At 48.1% G+C, this 11,080-nt stretch overlaps 1 protein-coding gene across 1 annotated transcript; it reads right to left on the bottom strand.

The window, feature by feature from the left end:
* Positions 1-6,664: 6,664 nt before the first annotated feature.
* Positions 6,665-7,763, bottom strand: LOC127317807 (anthocyanin regulatory C1 protein). The gene is made up of 2 exons (XM_051348399.2): positions 7,580-7,763; positions 6,665-7,478 (listed from the first exon to the last, which is right to left on the bottom strand). Exons 1-2 carry the CDS (start codon positions 7,710-7,712, stop codon positions 6,862-6,864), a joined length of 750 nt encoding a protein of 249 aa, XP_051204359.1. The 5' UTR covers positions 7,713-7,763; the 3' UTR covers positions 6,665-6,861.
* Positions 7,764-11,080: the final 3,317 nt, after the last annotated feature.

Below are 11,080 nucleotides of genomic sequence, written 5' to 3'. Positions count from 1 at the left end.
GGAATTGGACGAAACAAAAGCCCACGGTCTTATTTTCCACGGAGCCTTCCAGAACACCGAAGGAGAGAAAGAGAGGAGCCTCGGGGACCCCACACCACTTGGCGACGCAGCCAGGAGGGGGGTGCGCCACCCTACGGGGTGGGCCCCTCGAGCGCCTCCTGACTCTGCCCCTTCGCCTATTTATTCCATCCGTCGCGGAAACCCTATTACCGAGAGCCACGATACGAGAAAAGTTCCAAAGACGCCGCCGCCGCCAATCCCATCTCGGGGGATTCAGGAGATCGCCTCCGGCACCCTGCCGGAGAGGGGAATCATCACCCGGAGGACTCTACATCACCATGCCCGCCTCCGGACTGATGCGTGAGTAGTTCATCCTTGGACTATGGGTCCATAGCAGTAGCTAGATGGTTGTCTTCTCCTCTTTTGCTATCATGTTTAGATCTTGTGAGCTGCCTATCATGATCAAGATCATCTATTTGTAATGCTACATGTTGTGTTTGTTGGGATCCGATGAATATGGAATACTATGTCAAGTTGATTATTGATCTATCATATATGTGTTGTTTATGATCTTGCATGCTCTCCGTTGCTAGTAGAGGCTCTGGCCAAGTTGATACTTGTAACTCCAAGAGGGAGTATTTATGCTCGATAGTGGGTTCATGCCTCCATTGAATCTGGGACAGTGACAGAAAGTTCTAAGGTTATGGATGTGCTGTTGCCACTAGGGGTAAAACAACAATGCTTTGTCTAAGGATATTTGTATTGTTTACATTACGCACAATACTTAATGCAATTGTCTATTGTTTGCAACTTAATACTGGAAGGGGTGCGGATGCTAACCCGAAGGTGGACTTTTTAGGCATAAATGCATGCTGGATAGCGGTCTATATATGTTCTTTGTCGTAATGCCCTAAGTAAATCTCATATTAGTCATCATGATATGTATGTGCATTGCTATGCCCTCTCTATTTGTCAATTGCCCAACTGTAATTTGTTCACCCAACATGTTATTTATCTTATTGGAGAGACAACACTAGTGAACTGTGGACCCCGGTCCATTCTTTTACATCTGAATACAATCTACTGCAATCATTGTTCTCTGCTGTTCTTTGCAAACAAACATCATTCTCCACACCATACATTTAATCCTTTGTTTATAGCAAGCCGGTGAGATTGACAACCTCACTGTTAAGTTGGGGCAAAGTATTTTGATTGTGTTGTGCAGGTTCCACGTTGGCGCCGGAATCCCTGGTGTTGCGCCGCACTACACTCCTTCACCAACAACCTTCACGTGGCCTTCATCTCCTACTGGTTCGATAACCTTGGTTTCTTACTGAGGGAAAACTTGCTGCTGTACGCATCACACCTTCCTCTTGGGGTTCCCAACGGACGTGTGCTTCACGCGTTATCAGCCGCCGCCACACAACGCCGCCGCCGCTCCTGCCTTCTGCAGTCACCGTTGCCGCCTCACAAAGCCGCCATCGCTGCTGTTTTTTTCTTTAGCCGCCGCCGCCACACACATCACGCCACGATCGTGCAGCCCTCCCGATCGGACCTGATCGCTGCTACCATGACAACGACACCACGACACGAACCGCTGCTGCCCCTGCAGTCGCTGTTGCTTCACCGACAACATCGCCATGAGTTCGTCCTCATGAACCATGGCCCTGGCTGCTGCCCTGGGTTCTCCTCCGACACAGCCCCTGACCCACAAAAACTTCTTTGCGTGGACGGCTCTCGTCCTCCCCGCCTTCTGCGGTGCTCGAGTCATGGGCCTCCTCGACGGCTCCAATTGTGCGCCTGCTGAAACCGTGGAGGTAGATGGCCCTGACAAAGAGAAGGTCTCTGTGGAGAATCCGACCTATGTTGCCTGGATCGGCCGAGATCAGCAAGCCCACCGATACCTCCTCAACTCGCTGTCCCTGGACATCCTGTCTCATGTTCTTGTTGCAGAAACTACTGTTGCGGCATGGAAGACCACCGACAACATGTTCAGGACTGCTGCTCACTCCAAGGTTCAACATCTCCGTAGTGAACTAAATGACACAAAGAAACATCAGATGTCTGCTGATGAGTATTACACCAAGATGAAGGGGTTTGCCTCTGAGCTTGCTGCGGTTGGAAAGGCCCTCGATGATGATGAGCCGATTGGCAACATGATCCATGGTCTGGATGTGGATCACTACAATGCTCTCTGTACAAACATCAATGGTAAACCAAAAAAAAACACTTGATGAATTTTACAGCCAACTGTCTGCCTATGATATGCGTAACAGCTCCAAGGAGTCTCCAGAAGGGTTCACGTTCTCTGTCAATCTCGCTCTCCGTGGTGGTGATGATGGTCTCTACCGTGGTGCACGTGATGGCCGCAGCCCCGAGCGTGGGCAAGATCGAAGCCTGGAGTACCGTGGAGGAGGAGGAGGCGGATGGTCTCGTGACCGTCGAGACCACCGTGAGGACCACCGTGATGCACCATGGAGACGTGATGATACACGCCCACGGAAGGATGGTGGTGGTGACCACCCACGCCAACGTGATGATGATGACCGTCGCTGCAATGATGGTGGCGGCAAGGGACGCCGTCTGACCGTGCTCCCACGCCCTTTGTTGACACCACCTGCCAAATCTGCACTATTTATGACCATCCCGCTAAGGATTGTTGGTGGCTCTATGAGGATGATGATGAACATGGCAACAAGGGTGATAAGGGTGCAAACTTTGCATCCTATGGTGTAGACACCAACTGGTACTCCGACACAGGTGCCACCGATCACATCACCAATGAACTGCACAAGCTCTCGACACATGAGAAGTACAATGGACATGACCGTGTTCGCACGGCTGAAGGCACATGTATGCACATTAGCCATATTGGTCATTCAAAATTTGCACATCCACAGGGTTCCTTTGATCTCAATAATATTCTTCATGTCCCTAATGGATCAAAGAATCTTCTTTCTGTTCATCGTTTTACCCTTGATAATCATGTCTTTATTGAGTTTCATCCTTTCTTCTTTTTGATTAAGGACCAAGCAACACGAAGAGTTCTATTTAGAGGACCATGCCATCGTGGTCTCTATCCCTTGCTTCCCATGTTCAATGAGACCTCCAAGCTCGCCTTCATTGCAATAAAGCCGTCATCCTCTACATGGCACCGCCGTTTAGGTCACCCATCTTCCTTTGTGGTTCAACAAGTTCTTAGGAGAAATAAAATAGCTTACACCCCAGAAAGCACACCATATGTTTGTGATTCTTCTCAGTTAGCCAAGAGTCATCAACTATCGTATCCCATATCTACTAGTGTTTCTACTGCTCCTTTGGAGCAAGTATTCTCTTATGTATGGGGCCCTGATCCTCTTTCCGTGGGAAAACATGCATACTACGTAAGCTTTATTGATGATTTTAGTAAATTCACATGGATTTATTTGCTCAAAAAGCGTTCTGATGTTTATCAATTCTTTCTTAATTATCAACAGTATGTTGAGTGCAAGTTTGGTAGAAAAATTGTTACCATGCAAACTGATTGGGGAGGAGAGTATGACGAATTGAATGGTTTTTTTTCAAAGGGTTGGAATCACACATCATGTTTCCTGTCCCCACGCTCATCAGTAAAATGGTTCCGCCGAAAGAAAACATTGTCATATTGTTGAAGTTGGTCTTGCTTTGCTTTCTAATCCATGCCTCTTAAGTTTTGGGATGAAGCTTTTCTTACAGCCACTTTTCTTATCAACATTCTCTGAAGTAAAGTTCTTGATTTTGAGTCTCCTACTAAGCGTCTTCTTAATGTCACACCAAATTATGATGCCCTTCAAACTTTTGGCTGTGCTTGTTGGCCCAATCTTTGTCCATATAATAAGCGCAAACTTGCTTTCCGTTCAAAACAACGTGTCTTTTTAGGCTATAGTCCTCTACACAAAGGTGTTAAGTGTCCTGACATTTCTACAGGTCGAGTCTACATCTCTAGAGATGTTGTGTTTGATGAGAATGTCTTTCCTTTCTCCACATTACATCCAAATGTCGACGCTCGACCCAAACAAGATATTTTGGTTCTTCCATCCTCCACATCTTTCCCCCTAACGGATGATGCAAATTTTGATGATCATGTTGTGCCTATTGTGTCATGTACTAATGTGTCGCAGGATGGAGAAGACGCAGGAGAAAACGGAGCTGAAAACAGAGTTGAAACGACCTCAGAAACGGAACAAAACCACTCTTTATCGCATGCTGCAGAAGAAGACAAGATGAGCGTGGAGCACGAGGAGGAAAATTCCTCTGCCCCGCTTGATCCCGAGGGTAGAGATCCCGAGGAGGATCCGCTGCCACCGCCTGGCGCCTTGCGGTTCGTGCGCTCAGTGCCTGCAGGTGGTTCTGTTGCCACCTCGCGGTCCGTGCACATGCACGCGTAGGAGGATGACATTCGCTCCTCGCGACATGTGCCCACGCACCCCAGCCCCGCGCCCACGAGCTCTGACTCCGCATCCACGCCCAAAAGCAAGGCCACACGTCCAAATTTGCATGGCTCCCAGTTTTCTGGAGGATCTTCTATGTCAGATTCTACTGGCTCTGGTGGATCTTCTGCGCCAAATGATTATGCAGGAAATTCTACGCCCAACTCTTCGTCTGATAATTCGCAGTCCCCTTCTCCGGTGCAAAATGCTGCACCACCAGCACCTCCGTCTCTCATTTGCACTTGTCTATAGAGAGGTATAACAAATCCGAGAAAATATACTGTTGGTAAAATTGGCTATGGTATGTTGTCATCTACAGGTGAACCATACAAATTGAGAGAGGCTCTAGATGATGAAAATTGGCGCATGGCTATGGAGGAAGAATACAAAGCTTTAACGGAGAACAAGACTTGGCACCTTGTCCCTCCGAGCAGAAACAAAAACTTGATTGACTGCAAGTGGGTCTATCGCATAAAGTGAAAAGCAGATGGTACAATTGACAGATATAAGGCACGTTTGGTTGCAAAAGGATTCAAACAGAGGTATGCCATTGATTATCAAGATACTTTTAGACCTCTGGTTCAGATTGCTACTATCCGAACAGTTTTGGCTCTTTCTGTTTCTCGTGGCTGGAGTCTACGGCAGCTAGATGTCAAGAATGCGTTTCTTCATGGTATTCTGGAAGAGGAAGTATATATGAAACAACCTCCAGGTTTTGAGAATTCTCACGCTCCACATTATATTTGCAAATTTGATAAAGCATTATATGGGTTGAAGCAAGCTCCTCGGGCCTGGTATTCTAGGCTAAGTTTTAAACTTTGTGATCTTGGGGTTACACCTTCAAAGGATGATACATCACTGTTCTTTTTTTCACAAGTCTGGTATTACTATGTTTGTACTAATATATGTTGATGACATCATAGTAACAAGCTCGTCTGATCATGCTATTTCTGGTTTGCTTAAAAATCTCAATAAGAGTTTTGCCATCAAGAATTTGTGTGACTTACACTATTTCTTAGTATTGAGGTTACAAAGACACAAAACAATTTGCTTTTGACACAGAAAAAATATGCTAAGGACCTGCTTCAGAAAGTCGGCATGCATGGATGCAAACCATCTCCAACACCTATGTCTTCTACTGAACAGTTATCTCTTACTACTGGTACACCTCTAGGTTCTGATGACAGTACTCAATATAGAAGCATTGTTGGAGGACTATAGTATTTAACATTGACACAACCAGATTTGTCATACTCTGTTAACAAGGTTTGTTAGTATCTTCATGCTCCAACTACAAATTACTAGACAACTGTTAAACATATTCTCAGATATTTGAAAGATACTTTGAACACTAGAATTACTTTTGTGAGATCGTCTTCTACACTTCTTAGTGCCTTTTCAGATGCAGATTGGGCAGGATCCCTTGATGATAGAAGATCCACAAGAGGTTTTGCCATATTTGTTGGACCAAATTTGGTCTCTTTGAGTGCTAGAAAACAAGATACAGTATCCAGGTCAAGTACTGAGGTAGAATATAAAGCCTTAGCAAATGCTACAACAGAGCTGATATGGGTTGAAGCACTACTTGGTGAACTTGGTGTTAAATTGAAGAAAAAGCCATGTCTTTGGTGTGATAACTTGGGTGTTACTTATTTGTCTGCAAATCCAGTTCTTTATGCTCGTACCAAGCATATTGAAGTTGACTTTTATTTTGTTAGAGAAAGAGTTGCAAGAAATTTGTTAGCTATCAAGTTTGTCTCAAGCAAAGATTAAATTGCAGATGGGTTTACAAAGGCTCTTCCTGTTAAAAAATTAGAAGAGTTTAAGCGTAATCTAAATCTTTCCATAGGTTTAGATTAATGGGGAGTGTTAGATGTATTTTTCGTTTATATGTTGGTATGATTGTAGGTATAGAGAAGTCTTCCACCCTACCGTACCCTTTTCATGTATCGATGGTTTTTTTTTTTTTTGAGAAACACAGTACAAATGCAGACGCTCACATACACGCGCATACACTCACCCCTATGAACACACAACGCACACCCCTACCCCTATGAGCACCTCCGAAAGACTGAGCCGACGGATTGGATCTTGAAATTGACGAAGTCACCACAACCATTCTCCTAACCACCCAACCTTAGGTTGGTTCTCTCTTGTATCGATGGTTGATAGGCTTAGTCCCAACATATTCACACGGTTGGCTTAGTCCCAACATATTAACACGTAACCGTGTGGAGATCCAGCACACGTACGTTCCAAGCCAAACTCTAATACACAGTGCACACGGACGCAACGTACGGGAGCTAGGTATCCACGATCACAATACGCGCGCGCTCACACATTGATTTGTGATACGATACGGTTTTTCCTTTACAGAGTGCGTACAAACAGACGTGCACGTGTGCGCGTTGTGTTACTGGGCCATGTGCAGGGACTTTACCCAGTCCTCGTCGGACTCCAGAAACGACGCCAAGGCCCTCACGTCGTCCATCCAGTCGAACGGCTCAGTCGGGAACTCCGACGTCGCCGAGCTGCTGCCGCTGCCACTGCAGTCATCTCCGTCTACTGATCCTCCGGTTCGCGTCTGCGGAACCGCGGGGGACGGCGGCGTGATGTCCCTGCTGAAGAAGAGGCCGCCCGTGCACCGCACGGCCTTGGGCGCCCACACGGTAGTGGCCGCCGAGGACGGCGCCGCTGGAGGAGGCTTGGAGCTAGACGGCGCCAGAGCCGCGGTTGATGAGCCGGAGCTGGTAGGGGTTTCCGGCATGGCGACGACGGTCCTGGTGGCTGGTCGAGAGGCACCGAGAACTGGGAGCGCCTTCCGCCCGAGGGTGCTGTTCCAGTAGTTCTTGATTTCGTTGTCTGTTCGGCCGGGGAGCCTGCCAGCGATGAGGGACCACCTGTTGCCGAGGAGGCCGTGGAGCCTGATGATGAGCTCCTCCTCATCGTCGCCGATGTTTCCCCGCTTGATGTTGGGCCGGAGGTAGTTCAGCCACCGCAGACGGCAGCTCTTGCCGCACCGCCGCAGGCCTGCAAATTTATTGAACACATGCGTCGCATTAAGCTCTCCACCGAGTAGCTAGAACGGTTCTGTTTACTTGGTGATTAGAATCCATTAGTAGGGAACATACCAGCTTTGTGAGGAACTTCCCTCCATCTACCTTCGCCGTTGGCTTTGACATAGGAGGCCAACATGTCGTCCTCCTTGCTCGTCCATGCACCTCTCTTCACCCCTTCCTTGGCACAGCACGCCCTCCTCCCCATTCCTCTCTTTCTCTACACCACACTCTCTCTCTCACACACACACACATAAATAAGAGAGAGGGCCGGGTGTGTGTAGGCAGCAGGGGTTGTTGCGGTATTTATACACCAGAGCGTCTACGTGGCCCTGTTTATCACCTTGAACGCATGGCCATGTGAAGCGACACTTCTCTCAGTGTTGATGGACCAAACGGCTAGCAAGGCTCCATGTGTGTCCAAATGGACAGGGAAGTACAGCACGGCCGTTATTTATCGCCGGCAGGTTGTGAGTTGTGGACGATGTCGATACAAAAAATTCCAGTTCTGCATAAGAAGCCAATGCGATCAGATACTTCCATACAACTCATACGGAGTAATGTTGCCTTTTCGGTTCAACTGGTACGGACGTCATTCTACTCTCATTTTTTGCAACAACTAGCAGTGCTTTTTTTTTTTTTTTGAATACAGAGAGGGGTCTAGAAGATCCCACATAAACATCCATTAAACGTGGCAGGTACATGATTTTACAGAGAGCCCCTTGTACATCACTCGCACGAAGAACCTATAATTTGAAAAAAGGGGCTCGCACTTTACAAAAAACACCCTACAAAGATGATCTAGAAAGAAATCAGAGACAAGGGTGCCTCCGCCACCATCCGCCGGCGTCCTCCAGGCGTCACCGCCGAGGAACGAGAGCAAGAAGCTCGAAGGCTCCCTACCGGCGCAAAACTCCTGCAAACGGCCGTCGTCAAGCCACCGGGGACGAAACCACTTGGTCGCCAGACGCCGACGAGCCTCCGCCGCAGAAGAGAGAGAGGCCTCCACGAAGAAGGTTGAGTTCGAGCCGCCATATCGGCCAGAGATCACAACGCCAATCATGGACGCTATGTGTTCCGCTCGGAGGATCAACGATCCATAGCACCCTGCAGGCAAGGGCTGCGACAGATCCATCTAGGCAATCAATGTGCCGTCGGAGTCCTCACCACCACCATGGCAGAGCATGACATACGACATCAAGTGGCTGCACGAGATGGAGCAACAACAACAAGAGAGACTGGCTTCCACTCCTAGATCCAAAATCGGCCCACTCTCCTCCAGCACCTCCTCGCCACCACGGCCGGCCAGGGAGGAAGAAAGAAGGAACCTGGCTGCAAATGGGCTTCGCTCTCCCTCGCCACCATGGCTGGCCAAGAGCTCGCCAGTCTTGCAGCAAAAACTAGGAAGAAGAGAACCAGCAGCCACCACTTATTGATGAAGACGGTGGTGCTGCTTCCCCCGCCAAGCTCCGACCAAGGGAGCATCAGCAGCCCTAAGAACGCCATGGATCAGTGGCCGAGATCCAGAGCGTCCGCCTTCCCTACAGGCAGACCGCCCAACACGACGGCAAAGGCCAGAAAAACACCAGAAACCTATAGATCTAAACCTAGACTACTCCGGTGCCCAACCTGAGCCTACTCCGGCCAGCTATTCTGGCGGAGCGGCCGTCGGCGGCCCGGTCGGCGGTGGAGACCTCTCAAGGGAACTGTAGCAACAGGAGAGCGTTACGGGGGCGACTGACTAGCAGGGCTTGAATAGCAGCACACCCCAAAGCACGGCATGGCAACCCACGCCAACACAATATCAACAACTGTAGGATAACGTTGCATAGAAAACAAAAATTTTCCTACCGCGAACACGCAATCCAAGCCAAGATGCAATCTAGAAGACGGTAGCAACGAGGGGGTATCGAGTCTCACCCTTGAAGAGATTCCAAAGCCTACAAGATGAGGCTCTTGTTGCTGCGGTAGACGATCACTTGCCGCTTGCAAAAGCGCGTAGAAGATCTTGATCACGATCGGTTCCGGCGCCACGAACGGGCAGCACCTCCGTACTCGGTCACACGTTCGGTTGTTGATGAAGACGACGTCCACCTCCCCGTTCCAGCGGGCAGCGGAAGTAGTAGCTCCTCTTGAATCCGACATCACGACGGCGTGGTGTCGGTGGCGGTGTAGAAGTCCGGCGGAGCTTCGCTAAGCTACGCGGGAAATATGAAGTGGAGGAGCAAAGCTAGGGTTTGGGAGGGGGTGGCCGGCCACTCAAGGGGGGCGGCCAAGCTATGGTCTTGGGGTGGCCGGCCCCCTCCCTTGGCCCCTCATTATATAGGTGGATCCCAAGTGTTGGTGTCCAAGTCTTCGAATAAGACCCGAAACCAAAACCTTCCATAGGAGGGGGCAAACCTAGCCCAACTAGGACTCCCACCCAAAGGTGGGATTCCCACCTCCCATGTGGGGGGTGGCCGGCCCCCTCTGGTGGAGTCCACTTGGGACTCCACCCCCACTAGGGCTGGCCGGCCATGGAGGTGGAGTCCCTTGTGGACTCCACCTTCCTTGGTGGTTTCTTCCGGACTTTTCTAGAACCTTCTAGAACCTTCCATAGAACCTTCCGCGACATTTTATTTCACATAAAATGACATCCTATATATGAATCTTATTCTCCGGACCATTCCTTAAATCCTCTTGATGTCCGGGATCTCATCCGGGACTCCGAACAAATATTCGAACTCCATTCCATAATTCAAGAACTACCATTTCAACATCCAACTTTAAGTGTGTCACCCTACGGTTCGAGAACTATGCGGACATGGTTGAGTACTCACTCCGACCAATAACCAATAGCGGGATCTGGAGATCCATAATGGCTCCCACATATTCAACGATGACTTTAGTGATCGAATGAACCATTCACATAAATTACCAATTCCCTTTGTCTCACGATATTTTACTTGTCCGAGGTTTGATCTTCGGTATCACTCTATACCTTGTTCAACCTCGTCTCCTGACAAGTACTCTTTACTCGTACCGTGGTATGTGGTCTCTTATGAACTCTTTCATATGCTTGCAAGACATTAGACGACATTCCACCGAGAGGGCCCAGAGTATATCTATCCGTCATCGGGATGGACAAATCCCACTGTTGATCCATATGCCTCAACTCATACTTTCTGGATACTTAATCCCACCTTTATAGCCACCCATTTACGCAAGTGGTGTTTGGTGTAATCAAAGTACCTTTCCGGTATAAGTGATTTACATGATCTCATGGTCATAAGGACTAGGTAACTATGTATCGAAAGCTTATAGCAAATAACTTAATGACGAGATCTTATGCTACGCTTAATTGGGTGTGTCCATTACATCATTCATATAATGATATAACCTTGTTATTAATAACATCCAATGTTCATGATTATGAAACTAATCATCCATTAATCAACAAGCTAGTTTAAGAGGCATACTAGGGACTTCTTGTTGTCTACATATCACACATGTACTAATGTTTCGGTTAATACAATTATAGCATGACATATAAACATTTATCATAAACATGGAGATATAAATAATAACCACTTTATT

This window comes from Lolium perenne, chromosome 7, assembly GCF_019359855.2.
Source record: "Lolium perenne isolate Kyuss_39 chromosome 7, Kyuss_2.0, whole genome shotgun sequence".
Classification (NCBI taxonomy): Eukaryota; Viridiplantae; Streptophyta; class Magnoliopsida; order Poales; family Poaceae; genus Lolium; species Lolium perenne.
This window is presented reverse-complemented; position numbering and strand designations above follow the sequence as displayed.

Excerpts from the sequence above, each read along its gene's own strand:
- LOC127317807 (XM_051348399.2), bottom strand. The coding sequence starts at position 7,712 with ATGGGGAGGAGGGCGTGCTGTGCCAAGGAAGGGGTGAAGAGAGGTGCA. Across the intron at positions 7,479-7,579 it reads GGAAGTTCCTCACAAAGCTG|GCCTGCGGCGGTGCGGCAAG; the intron begins GTATGTTCCCTA and ends ATAAATTTGCAG.